The sequence below is a fragment of the Boleophthalmus pectinirostris genome, unplaced genomic scaffold (assembly GCF_026225935.1).
Source record: "Boleophthalmus pectinirostris isolate CB_2022bp ecotype Guang Dong unplaced genomic scaffold, ASM2622593v1 HiC_scaffold_14, whole genome shotgun sequence".
NCBI classification, from domain to species: domain Eukaryota; kingdom Metazoa; phylum Chordata; class Actinopteri; order Gobiiformes; family Gobiidae; genus Boleophthalmus; species Boleophthalmus pectinirostris.
The window spans coordinates 9,524,347-9,547,197 of record NW_026571047.1 but is presented as its reverse complement, the minus strand read 5'-3'; the positions used below and the strand labels follow the sequence as shown (position 1 = coordinate 9,547,197).

At 36.9% G+C, this 22,851-nt stretch overlaps 1 protein-coding gene across 1 annotated transcript in view; it reads left to right on the top strand.

Moving 5' to 3' along the window:
• The window catches only part of mapk8b (mitogen-activated protein kinase 8b), a 37,976-nt gene extending 16,133 nt beyond the window's left edge, over positions 1-21,843 (top strand). The window contains exons 5-12 of the mRNA XM_020924412.2: positions 1,897-2,035; positions 4,030-4,195; positions 6,786-6,857; positions 8,075-8,257; positions 12,291-12,415; positions 13,784-13,847; positions 14,279-14,356; positions 14,709-21,843. Of these exons, the coding sequence (XP_020780071.1) occupies positions 1,897-2,035; positions 4,030-4,195; positions 6,786-6,857; positions 8,075-8,257; positions 12,291-12,415; positions 13,784-13,847; positions 14,279-14,356; positions 14,709-14,725 (844 nt within the window). The 3' untranslated portion in view covers positions 14,726-21,843. The remainder of the gene's footprint in view (positions 1-1,896; positions 2,036-4,029; positions 4,196-6,785; positions 6,858-8,074; positions 8,258-12,290; positions 12,416-13,783; positions 13,848-14,278; positions 14,357-14,708) is intronic.
• Positions 21,844-22,851: the final 1,008 nt, after the last annotated feature.

Genomic DNA, 22,851 nt, shown 5'->3' with positions numbered 1-22,851 from the left:
AATTCAGTTTGTACATCAAAGCCAATAGAGACCGGCCATGTTGTGCTTGTCTATGTTTGCAGCAGATCACAGAAACAAATGCAATTAATAATGCTATCCCGAGACACTGGGGCCGGGAGCGCACTGGCATCACTGCTCCTGCAGATCAGAGCGAAAAGGCAAACCACACAAATCATGGCTGCGGGGATTGGACTCAGATAGAAAACAGAAAAGCAGTTACCAAGTGGCCACAAATGCTCATTGTATTCCAGTGACATTTGAGAAGATTCCACAGGCAGGTTTTGCTCATGATTAGACTATATACGGCGAACTTTAGCATTTCAGTGCAGAGGACTCTGAGGGTATATTTAGCGAGAGAGACGTGTTAGAAGTTTGCTTGTTGAAGGGAAGGAGAGGTGATGTAACAGCTGCCAGGAAACATGTCTTGATCACAGTTTGGGGGAGACAGAGGTTGTCACTGGTTAAATGTCACAGAGCACAGCACAGCACAGATTTGGAAAGATCTGCTTGTATCACACATTGGCCTAACATTATACCCACTTAAGGAATGCTGTAAAATGTAGACTCCACATGAATACAAATTTTTAATAATATTTCAGTTTGAATTTTTTGTGTTGAGCTGTATCAGAACAAGTGTAAGAGCACCTAGGTTAGTATATGCCCATGGACCACTGTGGAACCTACACCTATATAAGACTGCATGGTAATATAAAAGAAAGTACTATGATTTAATGCTATTCTATTGTCTAAATAAAGAGTGTTTTTAATATGGCATTGGAATCTGTTTTAAGTATCTAGTTTATTCCTTAATATCAGAAATCAAGTTTGAAATGTTAGAATTGTGACTACACTACTTATAGTCCACAACTTAAACCTGGAGATGCTGAAATGCTCCACAGTGCGGCATTTAACTTGTCTATCTCAGTGGAGACAAGAAGATTCCATCACCAGGTCAAGTGACAGGTCAGATTTGTGGATAGGCGAGCCCTTTCACAATAGGGACATGTTTCCTTAAACCAGTAATTTAAAGATGAATGACTTAAGTGCTATAATGTGGAATTTTCTCTGCAAAGCAATAACATTTCCTTAGAGACCAACAGAGCCCCCTGCCCTAACAGAAATGTTACACAGGGCCCCTTTAAAAAGTAGTACATTTCATGCAGTAAGATGTAAGCTGACATGTACTTATTGCAGAAAAACATTCTCTGCATGTGACATTTGATTTAGTGCACTGGGGCAACCTGTTTGAGCAGTCGGTTACCTTGCTTTAGTGCCCGGGGACCCTATTTCAGATCTTGAGCTAGATTCCTGCTTTAGAGTACCTAACTGGGGTGTAATTGGCTGATACACTGCACACAGAGATGATCCAATAAAACAAGCTCTGCCAAGATGACCATCAATTTTGTATAGAAATACCTTAAGTGAATGTCAGATTGTTTTGAGTAAGGGGTTTAACATGCTTTATAATTATTACATCAAGACAGCACACAGCGGCCTCATTTTGACCCTAAGCTGCTTTTATCATTTATCTGTACTTGTGCTGAAGCATTTAGAAAAAATCTTCAAGTAGGTATCAAAAATTGGATACAAATCAAAACGGATATCAAAACCAGATATTCATTTGAGCAGGTATCGATATAAAAAAATTCACAGGACAAAGACGAACCTTTCCTGAATAGAGTTAGAATAATTTTGAGCTGTATCAGATGGAGTATAAGAGCACGTAAACTGGTATTTTTATTTTCCATGTGTTATCAGAATTAGTATTGAGTATTTTTTCTTATCTCTAAAAGCTCCTTACAAAATCTAGTTGCAATTCTGTTTTTCAACAAGCATTCATCGTACAGGCATTTCAATATTGCCATCCCAGCTCATTTGTACTGTTGTGTGCTGCAGGTACCTGGTGATGGAGCTGATGGATGCTAACCTCTGTCAAGTGATCCAGATGGAGCTGGACCACGAGAGGCTGTCCTACCTGCTGTACCAGATGCTCTGTGGGATCAAACACCTGCACGCGGCTGGCATCATCCACAGGGTAAAACACACAAACCTGGATTCACGCACACACATTCACAGATGTATTACTCGCTTCACTGAGAAGGACAAGGTCTGCTGGCTTCTGCAGGGTATTCGATTAGTGTGTACGACTGGAAAGTATTGTTATATTGCAGTATAAAACTAGCCTGATTCGTCAGCCGGTTTCACTTCAAGGAAACCGCCTGACCTTGCAGCATTAGAATTCATTCTCTTAACTGTAGGGGGGTACTTTTTTATTTAACCAATCGCTGCCATTTGATTGTGACATATGTAATGCGCAAAAAATTATTCCAGTGAAATCTAGCATGGAGTTTAAAAACACAGTGGAGCACTTCCTGTATTGCCACATGACATCGCAAGGTGGAACAGAACACAACTCCAGGTATGCTTTTGATGAGGACACATTACTATATATCGTAGATCGGGAAATAGCAAAATATGAGCCCATTAAATGTAGGCCTCAAAATACATTTTGTATTCCACAAATGGTTTTTAAATAAAGAATTGCCAGTGGCACAATAATCTACACAGAAATCCTTGACGAAACAAAAACACAAATTTAGTCATGAGGCCTCTAAAGTGGCAGTTTGAATTCTCGTTACACTTCTTCCCATTGTTCAAAGCTACAATGTAGTGTCTTCTCCAGTGAATGTTCCACTCAGACTCTACTTAACGCAGATAAAGCTCCGTCAGCCAGAACTAATGGAGCCACAGGCAGCACCGCCATCTCTGCTCCATCAACCAGAGTCTACACACAAACTTTTCATTTTGTCAAGGTGAAAGATGCACTGAGTCACCCATCACCGCGTATTCAAATCAGTCTGTTGTGTGCGATACAACAGATACAATACATATAATTATGTGACATGCTCCGATATCTGCACAGCCCCCAGAAGCTATTTCACTACTGTTCAGTTTGATGAGTCTAGACAGTTTTATCTGAAAGGGTGGAGATAAGTGTTTCAGGGCTGATTCACCTTTTGTGCTTTAAGGACACTGACCTTATGTGGTATAAAGGTGGTATTTGGAATTCTGCTCAAAGCAGCAAGGCTAGCATAAAAGAGTCTGTTTTTTCAGCTAGTTTAGCCGTATTGCTTTTATTACTAACTCCTCTGAGTAAAAACAGCAAATATTAATGTTTGTATGTATGCTTTTGAGATGTATTGTATGGAATCTAATGCCAGTTCAAAATGTGAGTTTTCCTTCACAAAATAGTAGACTGTGAAGTATCAGTTAAAAGGGCTGTAGCTTATTTTTACTGTCTTAAAAACATGGTAAACAGAAACTAATTCATTTGCAGTTTGCTGCAGTCCAAAGGTATTCCTGACTTTCTTAATGTATTCCTAGCATCCTAATTATTTACCGCAATGAGAGTCTAGAGGGGAGAGTGTTCCAGTAATGCTAACAACTAGCATGCTAACAGCTCAATTCCTGGCTTGTGGACCATAAAGCGCTTTATATTTGGATGCAGACAGTGGACAGAGTGCTCATGTTCACACCTAGCACTATTTCTTCTAGCCCCTTCTAACTCATATCAGTGGCTGGATTTAATTGTATTTCTGACAAACAATGGCTTTAGATTTGCAATTTGTGTTTAAGTAATACCATTCTGTTTGAAAGTTATGCAATTATGCAAACTGACAAACTAATATAAGAAACACATTTCAGAACATGTTTTTACAGATCTAAACTACGGGATTAACAGTTTTATCCAGAATAAGATGTTTTGTTTTCTGAAGGAAGTTACCGTACTTCAAAATCTACTGCCTTTGCTAATTATCCTAATTGTGTCCTTGTCAAATTGTGATTTAGATTAAAATAAACTAGCAATCCTCTCTTGCGGCGCAAAATATTCCCTTCCTACCAGTATCAGTACCTTACTTATCAAAATCTTACATGCTTTATAGATCCCACCTGGAATAGAGATCTGCACATGTCTAATCATTCAATTCACTCATAGTAAACAAAATATCTCTCTGTATTCTCTGACAGGACCTGAAGCCCAGTAACATCGTGGTCAAATCCGACTGTACACTGAAGATCCTGGACTTCGGTTTGGCCCGGACAGCGGCCACGGGTCTCCTCATGACTCCTTATGTGGTGACCCGCTACTACCGCGCACCGGAGGTCATCCTGGGCATGGGTTACCAGGCCAACGGTGAGTGCCAGCAGCTGATTGGCCCATGCTGCTGCACGGCCCACCCCTATGTGCACAGCACCTTCCCTCACACACAAACACACAAACACGCACACACTGCTCCGGTAAAGGTCACCATCGGGGAGCATGTGGCGGACTTCCTGTGTGCGGAGAGCTTCAGCATGTGTTTGATGTTTTATTAAGAGGGCAGCCACAGAACACAGGCACTTTTGCATGTTTCAGCAGAGGAACCGGGCGCTCCTGCTTACAAATCACTTCTCTCTAATGTACCGTATGGAATAGGTCTGTCACTAGAACACAATCTGAAGCGTGATATATTGTTACAAATATTAAAGATGCATTGTGTAACTTCTCTAGTGGAAGGTCCATCAAATACTTTTCTTCATAGATGTTATTGCTTTGTCTGAAATGTTTTACAGTATGGCATTAAAACTTTGCATCTAAAATGTAAGGTAGAGCTGTTTCATGTCATACTGTGAAACATTCCAGGCAGAGGAATGACATATCCATAGAAACAAGCAGGTGATGGACACCCCAACCAAAAAGTTACACAGTGCACCTTTAAGATAAACAATAATATTGAAACCACTTTATAAGACTGACACGATAAAGCAGGATAATTCCAATAAATCTTTGTTAAATTTACAATATCATCAAAATGGCATAAGCTGCAATAAATATTAAGAAGAATGGAACACTTAAGTACTTAGTTTTATTGATGAGTCTTAGATGTTAATTATTCAATTCTCTACATCTTAAAAGATCTACAAACAAATTGAGAAAAAGTTTCTATATAAGTTTACACAATAAATACTGAGCCCCAAACAATATTGATCCATCTTTCATATACTGTATTGAAGTTCATACAGTAATTTTAAAAATAGGAAGGAAATTCAAGTGATCGCAATTTGGCAATTGTAAAAACTGCAGTTATTTCAGTTACATAATTTCCCCTGCAATCAATCATATGTCATATCTTAAAGTTGTGAAAGTAGTTTAGATCTCTGCAAACTTGTTCTGAAATGCATGAGATTCTTGGATCAGTTTAGCAGTCATATTTCAGTCTCAAATGTCAGTGCTCCTGAATGTGTTTTAAAATATGAACTCTGAATAGAATTGTATCATTAAAAATACATTGGCAATCTTATCACATTCACAGTGCTTATCAGAAAAAGCGCAACCTACATATTCTTCCAAAATCATTCAACCCTAATCCAGAGAATGCAACTGCTTTCCAAGTGCAGCGGCTCCAAGGTGAAAATGCCACTATAACCCGTAGTGCTTCTGACCGAAAACATTGACCCTAATTTTTCCAGCTGACTTCTTGCTTCTTTTCTTTGCTCCCTCTCTCCTCTACTTCCTCTCTCCTCCTCTTCCTCTCTCCTCTTTGCTCTTCTTTCTCTCTGCTGCCGCGCGTGTAGTGGACATTTGGGCTGTGGGCTGCATTATGGCAGAAATGGTGCGCCACAAAATCCTTTTTCCAGGAAGGGATTGTATCCTTGAGCTGCTTGCAGCGGTGACTGGCATTAAAACGGCTCCACAAACACTCTCATGTCTTCAGTTGGCCTCATTCATCTGCATGCTACTCATCTCAGAATGGCTATACATCTACAAATATATAAAAACTAGGAACTGTCATAAGGAGTAGCATTTTAACTTGTGCCATTTTAGTTTGAAGACCCCCTACTTTATTGAATTCAGTGGCTATGTTCACGTGCACACCAAAAATCTGATCGAAATATGACATTTCAATAATCTGATAACTCCAGAAATCAGATAATGAACACTGGCTGTGGTTACATGCACACTCTAAATCTGTTATCAGAGGAGCAAATGTAATTTAAACTGAAAAATCATCAAAATTTTTTCTGATCATTGTCCCTCTAATTAGTCACTAATCATAAATTTTTAGTTTGCATGTCCTTTTAATTTTAAAGGTATAGAAATCAGATCTTAATTAATTTGGTTAGCTTGTCCAAGGCCATGTACATCTGATGTGAGTAATCTGATTTCTTTCTTATTGTTAATTATGAGAATCATGCACTTGGTTGTCAAATACAACAGCTTCTGTAGTAAAAATCCATTGCATAATCAGATTTCTCTTGTGCATGTAAACATACAAAAATTTGATGAATTATTAAGTTTCTTATCTAATTTTTACTGGTCATCTAAATTAGTGGCACAGGTATTCCTTAAAACAAAGATGGCAAACTCTGCAGTTAACATTGAATAGCTCTCTGGAACAAAAAATATAAATTGGTATCTCCCTTTTGCCCGAATGGTCTCACACATTGTTATATGATGGTACATGGGACTAATGCAAATGCAAAACCAATGCAATTAGAAACAAAAAGAACAATCTTTACTGAATTAAGTCTTTGTTGGTGCTTTTTATTAGGCCAGAATAAAATGTAGGCATTATGAAAATGGTTTAGCCCTGATAGGAAGCCAACATAGGAGAGCCCTCATCTGCATGCCTCATCTTCAGTTGTGTTTTTCACTCCTCACCATGCACACGTTGTACTTTTTTGCGTTTGTGTTTGGTTGTGTTGTCCTGCATGCTAACGGGGTGGTGTCATGTCATTTTCAGTTGATGTCTGGTCTGTGGGCTGCATCATGGCTGAAATGGTCCGGGGTAGTGTGCTGTTCCCAGGCACTGACCGTATCCTTGAGAGGGACCTGCACAGATGATGAGCTGTCTCTGTGGTGTTTGCTCATATTTTTGAACTTCAGTGGATTATTCTGGTTCAAATGCATCTGGATACATTTCATACACAGTTGTTGGTGATCCTCCATAGCCACAGTTTTACAGCCCTGGCTTAATATTTCCTCTATAATGGCCTATTTCACAATTGCAGTGCATAGTATTAGTGATTACTACACACGAATGTGTGAATAGAAATATGGATCACCATTTCTTACGAGACATATAGTTGTGTTTTAGGTTAATACATTAGGAAGTTATGATCATAGCTACAGTTCTATGAGTCTTAACTTTCTGTACAAATGAAATAAAACTACACATTTTAAAGGTGCAAGCATTGTTGTACACACTTACACAGTGGTCTAGGATTTACTTTTTAGCTAAAAATACAGAGTTCTGAAAGTATCATACCAATAATTGCACCTTTTTCTAGATTACTGTTGTAGAAGTAATTTAAATGGGATTTATTTAATTATCAGCTTATTTAGTAAATCAGTTTAAAGTAGATCATTAGTTGGATTGAATATTTTGTTCTCATTGTTTCCTTTTGACCCAACAGAAAATACTGATGTATGCAGTAATTTTCCATTGTCACTTTCAATCCTCATGTGCCATTGAAATGTTCCATAGTTTTAATTTGTTTGGTAGTTTTCCCAGAGGACAGTGTAGTTGACCTTTTTAGAGTGTGGCATTTAAGCATCTATTTCTACTGCAGAAACTAGATTTGCTTTGTCACCTCTGGCCAATCAGTGATTGCCGTTTTTGTTTACCCCTCACTAGGTCTGCACAATATATCAGTCATATTGAAATTGCAATTTGAATAGGTGTAATTATCAAATAGACCACAATTTTTTAACTAATAGAATGTCAATATAAACAGCAAATTATCCTGTTACTGATGACAAAAAAATGTCAACCTCATTTTTTTTACTCTGCAAATGTAATTAGTTTATCAATTTAGATTTCAGTCTTCTCTCAGATATTAATGCTAATGAAGTTGTTTACAATGCTACGATACTTAAATCACAAATCTAATCATAATCCCCAGTAATAAGAAAAATTGCTATTAGATCATCTCCCAAAATTGTGCAGCCCTACCCCGATCTCCACCCGCCCTCCTCCCACGCACCCCTCCATGCACACCGCCGCAGTATCCTTAACCGCGTACCTGTCAGACATCGACCAGTGGAACAAGGTGATCGAGCAGCTGGGCACGCCCTCTCAGGAGTTCCTCATGAAGCTGAACCAATCTGTACGCACGTACGTGGAGAACCGGCCGCGCTACGCCGGATACAGCTTTGAAAAGCTCTTCCCAGACGTCCTGTTCCCTGCAGACTCTGAACACAACAAACTCAAAGGTAACACACACACCTGGGATTCACTATTGTGTGGAGAGATGATAGTGTTTGGGTGCCTTTGTTAGGTTAGAGATTTAGGTTAGAGATACGTCTATGTTTTTTGTTTTCTTTAGCCAGTAAGATCTGCTGTTATTTTTTGACAAATTTTGATTATTTTCCCCAAACAATATAACTTCACTACAAAATCACCCACTCCCCTTTGGTTGTAATTTTTAGGTAGTAGGTTGGCCAAAACAAAAATCGTCCTGGAGAATTATCTGTCTCTCTCTCTCTCTAGTTTAGTTTTTTTGTGTCACTATGTATAAGCCTTTGAAATCTATTAGAGTTGTCATAGATTTACCCAGTTACTAACTGATCCTAAAACAACTATCAAATGTAGATACTCAAGAAAAAAAAAGCTATTGGCCAGAATGGTCAGAACTACAATAAGACTACATAGTAATACTAAAAGAAACTGCTATTATTTTGTGTTAAAATTTTTATTCTGTGGTTTGAAATTTTACTATAGTGGCAGAAGTAATGTCTATAAAGACCAGAGACTAAGAAGAAATAATTGTGATTATTGTGTGCAATTGTAGTTTTATTCAGGCTGTATATTGTTCTAGGTGGAAACTTTAATATTTTGTTTGTTTCCATTGTCATAAAATTTTCCTTTATTGGTGCTACAGTATACAGAGTATTGCCTTATTTAATAAATTATAAGCTGCCTTAAATTACGTTTGTATAGATATCTAATTGTAATTGCACAATAACCCTGCTTTGCAAATAAGAAAGTCAGGAGTAAACTTGTTTCATAATAACCCTTGATTTCACATTTTTGCAAATTTTCAAAACCCAGATTAATCAAATTAATTCTATGAATTGTCTAGCTCTAGTGAAAAACGTATTGTTTTTCAAAACAAGCAGCTGATTGTTCCAAAGACTCTACCACTAATGAAAGGCAGCACATCCATTTATTTGAGGTCATCCCTGCCATTTCCTGTTAGTGATAAAGATCTATTATTAAAGCCTGAAAATGAGCAGAGAATTTATTATTTAACAAAAGGTAACCGTGTGAAGGATATTAATTCATAATGGCACTTTTCATGCAAAGTGTTAAATGCAAATGTAGGTGCAAAAGTTATTCAGTAGAGCCTCCAGAATAGAACCATTAAAAAAATTGTCAGAAGCTGCTTATCACATAATAGAAAAAGTCAAATATCTTTTTTTTTTTTTTTTTAAATGGCATTTCACATTTGGGTTTCATTATGTTCTAAATTACCGCAAAGTGAAGAAAAGGAAATTTGCAGATCTTTAACTCTAAATTCAAGATGTTAACTCATCACTTATTCAAATTATACGAACACCACCTCTGCTGTAGCTGTTTAATTTGTGTGTGCAGTGTTCAACAGGTCCAACTAAATCCTTTATACTTTTCTATTAAAAAGACCTACTGATCAATGATAATTTTAAACAACGGTATCCTGATTGAATTAGAATTTGATTAACAGTGACAAATCCATCTGGAACTGTTTTAGTCAAGATTCTGAAATCAACAGTTCAAATCCATGTTGTTGGTGCAGTAGAAATCACCTCCAGTGTTTTCATGTGATAAGGGAGCGATGACAGAAAGTCTCACAGCATGTGCCACCAAAAACAATGCCCTTTTAAATGGAGCTTTTCCAATAATTCGTGGAGCATGTTTGATACACAGTGCGTTAATACAGCATGTCAATGACAACACACAACTAATGAGAGCAATTAACTCTGAACTGATCAAAATTGTGTTTAAATGTGGATTAAAATTAGCAATTTAATGGGCCCACATTACACTATTACACAAACATACCTGGAGTTGTGTTTTGTTTCATTCATACATTTAACTCTCAAATCCTGCATACTTAAGGTGAGTTCTTCTCTCAAACTGAAAACACTCTGTTCCACCCTGTGATGTCATGTGGTAATACAGGAAGTGTGTGTTTGTAAACTCCATTCACGTTAGATACAATTTCAGGCTTGGAATTGTCCATCTCTGCTGAACTAAAGGCAAAATGTAGCTGTTCACTTGAAAACTACAGCATCATGACATCACAAAGTGGAACAGATTATTTTAAGGTTTGGGGATAGACAGACTAATAATAAGGGTTTAAACAAAACGCAACCCAAAATACTTTTAGCAAGTCTAAATATTCATAGAAATGTATGAATATTAGAAATGGCAACAAATCTCAAATAGGTTGAAAGAGGGACAACAAAACAAGATGGACATTTTGTATGCATTAGTTTTATAAATGATATAAGACTGCATTTTACAAAACTGTTTATTTCATTGCAAATAATTGAAAAATGCAATGAAACGCAGTAGCTTGATGAAGAAATTTGGTTACTAAAAGTTGTATGTTTGTTTACTTTTTAATATACAGAATTTGAAGTGTTTTATTCTCATTTAATGTGTTCTATGCACTCACACATCTAAAGATCCCTCCCTCTATTGTACACTGCCCTCACATCCTGCCCCACAAGGAAGTATTTAACATTATGGAAGTACAACAGTCTTATATGGAAAGAATGTAAAGGCATAGGGGTTTGACGTCACACAGCTCCCTACACACACTTCCATACTGTGTGTGTGTGTGTGTGTGTGTGTGTGTGTGTGCCTGCCAGTGAGTCTGCACTATAGTGCACTCCAAGTTTCCCACATCATATTGAGAAATAGAATCTGCCCCCAGACAAGCAGCCTAGACTTAAAGGTGCGCTATGTAACTTTTCTGGTAGATGGTCTGCTAAGTACTTTCTCAGAGATGTTATTGAAACATCTTGAATGTTTCACAATATGGCATTAAAACTCCATGAAGTAGGTTTTCAAGATGTTTTGAGCAATAAAAACCTCTATAAAAGTAAATGTGAAAATGTTCAAGTGGTTCTCTATAGGGTAAAATCATAAAAATGCATATAAAAAATCAGACAACAAAAACCCAAGAGACTCTGCTTTGAAAAGAACCTTGCGCCAAATGGACATGGCTAACCTGCTAGCTGCCGCGTTCCAAATAGGAAGTGAGCTTGGGGGCGCTTTGGCTCTATTGACTCCAAAAGTCTTTATATTGAAAAACTGTCACCTCACTCTCTGCAACTGCTGCAGTGAGCCTCATCATTTTGGTCTTACAATGTTAATTGTATTATTATTATTATTATATTATTAACCCACTCTACATAATCCTGGTGTTTTTTATTTTGGTATTTTATCCGTAAATAAATTCACTTCCACTTCTTTATTCAGTCTATGGCCCTGATGATGACTGTGTTGGACAAAATGCATTGGTGCATATGTTTTTAACCTTAATAGCAAAGATACAATAAAGGCTTTTGAACTTTTGAACGCTATTTTTCTACACATTTTTAGGATTTGACCCTACACACAACTACTTAAATATTTTCAAACCCTCTCCAAAGAGCAGCTGTCTACAATACTCAACTATGTTTTATTATTTTCCTATTAACAAACTAAAAGCATTAATAATAAATGTGTGCATAATTTGGAACATTCCATTCAAACAAGCTGTATAGTTTTCATGGTTTTCTAATTATTACTTCAGTTGGGGGGATAGTACATATGCTGCATATTTGTTACAGTTTGTAGTGATTAGTTCTAAAAAGGAATCCAATGTCAATACAGAAATTCTATCCAAAATGTTGTCATATTTTTCTTTGTTTTTATATTGTTATTGTTATTATAAATATTAACTGTGTAAATTAGACAAGGTTGCTTGCTAAAAACTGCTCGTGTTTAATCAGAAAGTAAATCTGAAATCTGAACTTCTCCTCCAAAACTGTCAAACTAGAGAAAATTGTGATAACTACACATAGTGAAATTACTAACCGAAGTCTTTCAGCGATTATGCATAACAGTAGGGGAACATTGCTGACTGATTATTTTACTGAGGCACAATTTATTTGATTTTAACTTCTCTCATCTAAATAATCGTACTGTTTATGCATTCACTGTTTGTATTTCTTCAAAGCTAAACATTTACCCCTTTCTACTTTGTATTTGTAGCGAGCCAAGCCAGAGACCTCCTATCCAAAATGCTGGTAATAGATGCATCAAAAAGGATCTCAGTGGATGAAGCTCTACAACATCCCTACATTAACGTGTGGTACGACCCAAGTGAAGTAGAAGCTGTAAGTACCACTACTAAAAATATTGACTAAAATGTCCCATTAACTGACTCTTTAGAAGTGGTGGATATTTCTCTACTACAATTAGGTGTTGAAACTGTTATAGATGCACAATGCATAAAAATAAGAGATTGAACCTGGAACACAGTCAAAATATAATGAACTCAGTCTTCCATTTCAGAGATTTAAAGGTTCTATATTACCGTATTTTCCTCACTATAGAGTCATCGAATGGTCTATTTTCGAACTTTTTTCACAAATAAACTGCACTGAACTTTAAACGAAACACAACAGTTGGATGAGTCAGTCAGACTATGTTTGGCGCGTTCACGGTGACTCTCGGCTTTGTTTAATTGAGGGAGGGTCCTATCTGGAACCGCTGGATTGTCGGTGTGTTCGCAGTGACTCAGTTGTTCAGTTGTGTCTAGAAGTGGCACATTGCACTCGCTTTTTCAGGTCGTTCCTCGTCCGCGTGGAGTGATGATTGTGGCTGCGAGTGTTTTTCGCTGTGCGGTCGCTGTCTGCTCCGTGTGTGTTTGAGTGCGTTGCGGATGGTGCGGCTTTGTAGTTTACTGAAGTTGTGCTGGGACACCAGAGTGGATTTGTGTATAGGGCGCTCTGGATTGCGGGGCGCGCAGTCGTTTTTTTGATGGTGTTGGAGACTTATGAGTGAGCCCGATGGTGCGGAAAATACGGTACACAGAATGGATTCTTGTGAGCTTTAACCCGTTTTAGAATGTTATTACCTTCTCAAAAACAAATGATTCTAGTGAAAGTGTATGGGTTTTTGTGTTAATCATGTGAATGAAGCAAAACACATTTCCGGATATGTTTTTGATGAGGAAACAACATTACAGCATGAATCATAAAATAGTGTAACATAGGACCTTTAATAATGTGATAATTAATCAGCACAAATTATTCTGCAACAAAATTAGTTTAACACTCAGACCATTATTAAAATGCATTCTACTCTAGTACATTTGAGTTTGAGAAATACTACCTTTTAACTTCAAAACAGAATTGTCAAAACACGTTTACAGTTATTTTGACAGTCCAGTGCTTCTTCAGAAATGGCTCCGGGCTGTTTGGGAAAAACTAGCAAAACTGCACATTGATATCTTCCCTATTGTCATTTAAGCCTCAAGTGGTATCGGCTGTCATAATAGTTTAAGTGCACTTTTAGATCTGACACAGCACTGCCGCATCATATTTTCAAGGCAGAGAATAGTTCAGCTTGTTGATTTGCTTTGTAGATCTTATTTTTATGGTATTGGTTTATGCTTCTGTATAAACAACACAGAAAAGACCACCTGAAACTTTCTATTTCAAAGTTTTTGAATACTAACAAGTGCATTTATCCTGTTTTAGCCTCCACCAGTGATCACAGACAAGCAGTTGGATGAGAGAGAGCACACGGTTGAAGAGTGGAAAGGTACAAATGTGATTTTTTTATATAGGGGAAATGTGATATCTGATAACATTGTTTAATATTGTAATTGCATTATATAAAAATGTAATCCCATTATTAGTCAAACTGTCAAAATATAAATTAAAGACTGAAGTAAACCAAAGCAAGGCTAGGGACTGAATTATGAATGTGGCATTATAAATACACAAATAAGTAAAATATCAGTGGACCCATAATTGATCCCTGTGGGACACCATAGAGTAAAACAGAAAATGCTTTTCTTTCTTGTATCCAATGCTCTAAATGCACTTCATTCTCACACGGCTATAAATGGGATTCACATTTGAGGTGTGATCATTTCTTGTCAGCTTCTTACACGATGAACGCTGCAGTGCACAGGTGCACTGAGAAAGAAATATATTCTGATATTTAACTTGATGTAATGTGTGTTTTAGAGTTGATATATAAAGAAGTTTTGGACTGGGAAGAAAGGACAAAGAATGGTGTCATCAGGGGACAACCTGCTTCCATAGGTAAGATTTGTCACTGATATTCTTTTCTTTTTAGGAGTGTCACAGTATGGTGTTACCACACTATCTACTATTACTATCTACTATTACTATTATTATCTGCACATTAACTACTTGTGCTAAAATGGAACAGATAATTGGAATTTCTTCTCCTTCATGCAACAGCTAAAAAATACAAAAACAAAAAAACAATTACATTTGAATAGCATAAATGTGTTAGACTTGCCAGTATTTCTCATGATGTTTCTGGTGTAAGCTTACTGATTTGTGCCATTGTTTTCATTTCTCCCACCATGTTTGTTTTGGCACTATATGTATTGCACCTTGACTTCTTTTCTCCTGTATCTGATCACAGCACAAGTGCAGCAGTGAGCGGCAGCCTCCCGCAGCCACCAGCATCTCCTTGTACATGATCCCCCTCTTCCTCCCTGACCTGTGACCCCCTCCCTGATGGGCGGGACCCTAATAAAAGGGTTAGCTCTCCGCCCCCTGCTGCTGCTGCTACTACAGCCAGAGGCCCCAGGGCTGCTGCACACGACTATCATGGACTCGTCTCCTGGTCCTCCGGCAGGACCTCGCTCCCCGGTGGAAAACTTTTACGCCTTCTAAGCCCCACCCCCTAGCAAACCCCTCCTCCCTCCTCCTCTGTGCTTGTCTTCAGTAGAATAGCGTTAGACATATAGCTGTTTAAGAAATCTTTTTCTAATGAGACTTTTCCATTTTTGTTTTGAGATTTTAAATTTTAGTCTTTTTTTCTAAACTTATTTTCTTTGAGCTGTAATTTATTATGACATTGTTATTTGGAAACACATTATAATCACTACACACTACTTGGCATTAAGCAAGATTGGAAAGTTACTAATTTAAGACCATTATTCCCAATATTTGAGATGGTAATAATCATTTTAAATTCTATATAATATGCTCTCATTTTATGTGTAAACAATTAATGCTTTATAATGTTTAGTTATTATAAGTGTTTCTTTAATACTTTTGGAACCTAAGATGAGAACTTTTATGATTTTACCACATTTCGGTTTGTACTAACCGAAGAGAATCTAAGGAAATAATTGTAAACAAAATTATGTGATCTTTTTGTTGTTGTTGTTGTTGTTACTACTTTTACAATTTGCCATACAATTGTAGATTATGTTTGTACAGATTCTATGGTAGAGGTAGATTTATCATTGAGTGTGGAGAGCCATTGAAACTGAACTGACAGAATGATGAATAGTTCTCCCTTGGTGATATCACGCCAAGTTTGGTGATTCATGCATACTGTGTCAGGTTTGGACATTTTTCGGTTTCAGCAAAATGAACGTCAGGAAAATTAGACACATGTTGAGTTATGGTCTCAGACTGAAGCTCGTATTTTTACATATCATTAATGTTTTTAGTGGAATTGATAGTCTTGTTTCTTTCTTACATAACACAGTTCCAATGCTCCAGTTCCAATTGTAATCATGAAGTAGTTCCTTTAACATGAATTTCTTAAATGGTACGTACCATTATTGCTACTGTAAAACTGTACCTCATAATAGGGTTGTCAAAAGTATAGAAAATCAGATACTAATCAATACTAAAACGAGTATCGATACTAGATACTCATTTGTGCAGATATCGATACTTAAGTCACATGCACAGGACAGAAATGAGCCTTTCCTGAACAGTTTTAGAATGATCTTAAGCTGTATCAGAACAAGTATAAGAGCACATAGACTAGTATACTCCCATGGACCACTAAGAACGTACTCGGACCACTAAGGGATTACATGCATTGTAATATATAAAAAAATGTAGTATGGATGTAACAATAACCGAAATATTGTGATATCGTATCTTCCCAGTTCATCACAACAATATCGTGGACCATCACAGTATATCAAATTACAAGTCTCTTTGCTTAAATTAAGAGTTATGGTGCAGCAATTTCTTAAAAAAAAAAAAAACCAGAGGGAACTACATAGACCATGATCCTTTGCTCCATGTCAGTGTAGACTACATGAAGAAATAACAGTTCTAAGCACTTTGAAGTCTTAGTTCTTTGGATTAAGTCTTGTCAAGGCATTTGAAGAGGAAAAAGTAGCATATTAAGTTTTGTTTAGCCTCCACAAAATATCGTGAGATGTATATCATGAAAATATCGCACTGAGAGATTTGGATATTGTTACATCCTTAATCGTGAGCCTCCCCACCATATCGTGAGCTTTCCCACGATATCACAATAAATATTGTACCGTGAGGTTCAAACCGTGACGATATCTTATTGTGAGACTTTGATATCCTTACACCCCTAATATTTAGACAATAGATTGTCATTTTCAAGATTAAATCAGTTTGTTTTTATTGTAATTGTAGCACCAGAATCGGTGCTTCCTTACTATTGAAAATTGAGTTTGAAATGTTAGTATTGTGACAGTACTAACTCATAATGAATGTAGAATTTATACACAATTAATTTCTTAATTAATTTCTTCTTAATTTCCATTTTTGTAGTCATTTTTACTTAACATTCAGTTTTATGTTGATTCTTCACAACATGGTAAAATTCAATCTGAGACCAAGCATCTTCCTGTCAGCCATTTTTCTGAAACATGTCCAAAATTTGTTGAACACCATACTACTATATATACACAACATACTTATATTGTCAAACCACTTTTCACATTGTTAAAATTCAATCTATCGAAATGAAAGTTCTGAATGCGTATGTGGTGAGGGAATAGATATTTACAAAGAGGGATTGCATAGTTTTGCCGATGATCGTCTTGTGGAGTCGAAGTGCTTTAATATATAAGTAAATATATTTGTGGCAGGCGAAGTGACGTTTTGGTGAGAGACTGAAATGACTGAAAAGATGCCGGCGGAGTGGTTTGACAGCGAGGCAATGTAAAAGAAAGAGGAAATTAGAATGTGTTATTTTGAAACGATTTTTTAAAAGTCAGATTTAATGGATTTTGTGAGGTTGTAAAACGTGGTGGCTTTTGAGTAGAATGTGCTTCAAGTAGGTGATTTTGAGAATACGTGAATGCGATGATTTCTGAAGAGGTTTTGGCGATTCAGCAGCGAACGAAATGGCTGCTTTTCAGATCCAGTATTAGTCATTCTGAAATTTGGAATCGATCCTGCTTGGGATTTAATCCTAGCATAAATTTGTAACACAACTATTTGGAACTATTTTATCTTGTATGCAATAATAGTGATGATTTTTGCTCGGAATGGTAAAGTGCCTGTTTTAAATTCATTCCTAAGTTGGTTGGAAGTTCTCATTTCGGGTTGTGTCGAAAAACGTATTGTATATTTTTCTACTTGTTCTGATTTGTCCCTATGATTGGAGAAGATTGTCTTTCAGGGTATGTCGGAAAGGGATAGGAGGATGGCGTATTTTAAAGGTCCTATATTACGCAAAATTGACTCCTGTGAGCTTTTAGCATATTAGAATGTTGTTACCTCATCGAAAACTTACCTGGAGTTGTGTTTTGTTTCATTTACACATATTTGAGTAACCAATTTATTATTATTCTGTCTATATCTTCAAAGCTCAAAATGTTCTGTTCCATCTTGTGATGCATGAAGCGGTAGTTTTCAAGTTTTCAACACCTTCCTTTTACTTTAACTTCAGTAGAGATTGGAAAATCCAGAGCTGAAATTATCCAAATGATTCTTACCACTTCATATTTCCGTTTGAGAGAAGAACACAGCCTAAATATGCAAGGTTTGTGTATTAAAAGTGTCTGAATGAGACAAAACACAACTCAGAGTATGTTTGTGATCAGGAAACAACATAACAGATCAGAAAATGCTGTAATATGGGTCCTTTAAGTAGTTTTAAGAGCAAAGGCAGTTCATCAAAGTGTCAAGTATGAGTTGACAGGTATTTGTGACTGAGAGGTATGAACATTGTCAAAACGGCGTAGTAAGTCAGTATTGTGGAATTTGGAGAAGGCCTGGTTGACTTATTGACAGAAATACTAACAAAATAATACAACTATTTATAACTAATGAGGTATCCACTAAGCCGATGATAATATATTTTCCTTATCTATATTGAGGCTAAGACGTGCTTAAAGGTAGTGATTGCTGTAGTTTTGAGCTGCATTGAAAGAATTTCTTTTTTTTGCCAAATATGTAAATTTACAAAGATTATTATCACTTAAAGGGGAATTACCGCAACTATAATTATTAGGTTGCACCATTTTTTATTTTTTTAAATTTGTGATAAATGTTATATTTCAGTAAATTATTATTATTTTTTTCATATATTTTTTCATATTTTTTTGAACATGAAATTGTTAAATATTTGATTTCATAGCTGGTAGAAAGTGGCAGATGTACCCATAGCCATATATGACGCAATATTATACCTTATGTTTAACAGGGTGTATAATTTACTTGATACTGAATATAACATTTATTTTTGGTATTATTTAATTTAGACTTTTATTTTTGATTTTTTTTTTGTAAATTTTCTTTACACTAAAGCACAAATCTTTAATTAGGCCTATGCATAAATAGCAATTTTTTCTTGTAGACTGTTGTTGCTCTTTAGTTATTAGTTATCCGCTAATTAGCATTTTCATTAGCAACTAGCTTGGTTAGCTAAAGGAATATTAAAGGTATACAACACTATAAATGGATAGTAAAAGCTAGCAGTTAGCACGGGTGGCTAAAATAACCGTCACTTCACTAGTTGTAAATATCATTCAGCTGATTTGTGCGTTCTTGTGTTTTTAAACTTTTTACGGTGCAACCTTTGTTATTTTTTACATTTCAATTTTCTGTATTTTTATCTGAAACTTCCATGACAACAAACGGCTACTACTCTGACATCTAATTCTCATTAGTTTAAAAAGTGGTTTTGGAATTGTTAAAAATTGCACACAATATTTACTTTAGCTATGTAACTTTTCTTTACCGATGGGTTTACTACCAGCTTATTTCCGTGGAGACTGCCTAGAAGGTTCCACAGTATGGCATTAAACTTAGCTACCTCCGTGAAGACAAGCGGGTGACGCCAACAGGCCAAATTACAGATCAGGTCTATGCAGAGGCCACCCCGCTCACTGTAATCTAGTTTTCAAGGTATTTGTTAAGCATTGACGACGCCATGCCGTTGAACATTCCAGGCAAATGAGTAACCATGACGACAAGCAGACCCTTCACTGGAAAAGTTACACAGTGCGTGTTTAAAGACTGCACAGATCTAAACAGGGCCATAGTTCAGCGGTATAGTACTGTAAATTAGGCTTTGCTAGCTAAAGTCGATCGCATAATCCACTTTGTCGTCTGAAGTGCTCTTAAGTTGTTCCCATTGTAATTGGAGTTGGCTGTATCTCATTCGTTTCGCATTGACCGCGTCTCCGAACCACGTGACAGGGAGTTGAGTCGACTTTGATGAACTACCTCGCGCTTCTAAAAAAAAAAAACCAAAAAAAAATACCACCTCCGCGTGCAGAATTAGCTTTAGCGGTTAGCAATTAGCTTCACGGAAAAACAAACAAGATGTGTGAATAACAGATTCCATTATTTATTTATTTGAAAGTGTACTATTTGTTTCAACAGACTTCTAGTTTTGTACGTTATGTATGCTTCAGTAAGAGAGAATTGTTCTATGTATTTTTTTTTTTTTCTTTTTTGGTTTTTACTTTTGACTTTTTAACTAAATGTGCAATACCTTCAGAAAACTGTGCTAGTTGTGTCATGGGCCTAGCCTGTTAGGTGTATCCTGAAGGTAAAATGTTTGGTACTGTCAATCCATGTTTTCCTTTTTTTAAGAATAAGATCTGATTTTATCTCTAAGACTTGTCAATAATAATCAATATGTATTCAGTCTTACCAGCTTTAGAAATCTACTGGCTAGGCTCAAAACGGTTGTGCAGAGTTCTAGCCAATAGATTACCTGGATGGCGCTAGAATGTATCGACCGGAGGGACACTTGGCTGTGATTGGCTAAAAAGCTGACTGACTCCATTCCTTCAAGCATTAACGTATTAAGGAGCTGTACCTAATTTTTTTTTTTGTGTGTGTAAAAGTACAAAATTTATTTTGTCCCATTAGATGTACTGTAAAAGCTGTTCTTAAGGAATTGTACTGTTGTCATGCTAGCTGGTTTCTGAAAGTTGAGAAAAGAGCTCATAAACTCATCGTGGTGAATAATTTGGAATAACTTTGGACCACTGCAAATACAGTCGTCCCTCGCTATATCGCAGGTCACGTTTTGCTGTTTCGCTGATTTTTCTTTTTTTAATGCTGTTTTGCATGCCTTTTTTTTTTTTTTTTTTACAGCATATGAAGGTGCATTGCGTTCCTCCCCCTGCGTCCTGATTACGGGCGGGTATGCGGGCGGTTAGTGATTACACACTGGCGAACCAGGACTAAACCAGGACTGCACCAGGACAGCACCAGGTCTAAACCAGGACTAATCTTGGACTTAAGAGAGAGAACCCTGAGCAGTGTGTCCGCAAAGCGCGATTGGGCATTTGCCGCGATTAGCTCCGTGAGGTGTGGAGCTCTGAGCCGATTCTTTCTATGGTCACCTCCGAGCCTGTCCCGACAGTGAGTTCTGGTTCAGTCCTGTTTTAATCCTATTTCAGTCCTGGTTTAGTCCTCCTCTTCAGTCCTGGAATCAGTCCTAGGTTAGTCCTGGGTGAGTCCTGGTTTATTTTTGGTTCAGTCTGTGGCGCAGCGCAAAAGTTTGATATAATCTCAGATTAACGGGCACGTGCGGTGCTGTACTGCACGGGTGCGGGTCTCCAAAAACTGACCCGTACAGGACTCTGCGCTATAGGGCTCCATTACGGAATAAGTGAATCTTCGGTTTGTTACAAAATGACAAAAGGACGACAGCAGCAATAAGTTTTAAGAAGGATGTCCTGTCTGAGAAAAGTGTATAAAGTGCGTGGTGAGATGTTTTTATAGCCTTAACAGATAAAATAATTGTAAAATATAAGGGTGACTACTTGGCAGATTTCACCTGTCGCAGGTTATTTTTAGAACTTAACCCCCGCGATAAACGAGGGACCACTGTATGTTAAAAATGTGAAAACCCGTGCTGTAAAAGTCAGGTACAGTGCCTTTTGAAGTTTGCTAAAGTAATATGAAAACTTTTTAAAACAATAACTGACTGATTTCCTGTTAAACCTGTGATACCCTCCTCTTTTTTTCAAAACAGCCAATCACAACTGATCCGCTCGACGATACTTCCCAGCGCCAACCTTTACGACTGGGTAGGCTATAATAATGTTAATAAATAAGAAAAGATGCGTAAATACATGAAATCACTATATGTACGGTGCTGGTTTGTAATGTTTGCTAGTGAATCCAGCCATGCAAGTTAGTTTTAAGAATTCCTGGATCGGCGCGTTGATGAAAACCGCGACCCACAAACAAGTGCACTACTAGAATCCATGCACTGGGATCTGAAGATGCCACCTCTTGGAGAAAAAAAATAAGTACATGTAAAACTGCAAATAAATGGAATACACTTGTAATGGTTGTCATGGTCATTCTTTAAAAAAAACAAACAAAAAACAAATAGACCATCATCACTTTTATTCTCATACATGTCCGTTCAGTACAGTGTAATAAATAATAAATAAGCACCACAGATCAGCAATGCAGTAAGACACATTAGTTCAGTGTTAGTCCCGAGAGGAAGGTGTGGCTGCAGAGTGACTACATACAAATATTATAAAATGGCTTTTTGTGTTTTCTGTGAAAGTTCAGCAGTTCAGAGTCACTTATAAGGGTACTAAGTAGGACTAACAAGTAAACAGTGGTCTATGTATAAGCTGGAAACATAAAATCCTAAAATCTAGAAATTTGCTTCAAAATGTAGGCAGCTATAATATGGATCTATGAATACACTTGAGTCTATTTGTATGTGGGAGCTTGGAAACAGAAATCTATGTGCCAGTTTGCATCAGTAAAATATTTTTTGAGTATAAAATGCCATCAAAAAACAATTTTTAGCTTAAACGTTTCTAGATCAGCAATATAAACCTCATTATGACATGCAAGGCCAAATATGAGATATATTAAAGAGCTTTTGTGTAACTATTTGTAGAGGAAGGTGTGCCTCCTGCTTGCCTCCGTGAAGATGTTGCTTTGCTTTGTCTGGAATGTTCCACAGTCTGGCACATTCAAGTCACATGAGAGGTGGCCCATTGCTTTCAGCCAGGGGTCTCCAACCTTTTTTTTCCTGTGAGCTACGTTATGTAAAACAAAAATGCCAGAGAGCGACTAATTTTAGCGGTCGCCAGAAATGGTGAGCTGAAAATGAGGTACAGTTGGATGTCTATAAAATATAACCCATTGTCTAGTTATCAGTGCACAAAATTAGGCATCAAAATTATATGTTTACAAAGAAAATAGGCATTTAATCAATCAAATTTGAGTTATTCAGCGCAATATGTATAATTCAGAAATCCCATGGCGAGATACTTTGAAGGGGATGGAGATCTACAGGTTGGAGACCCCTTCTTTAAGCCATAAAAATA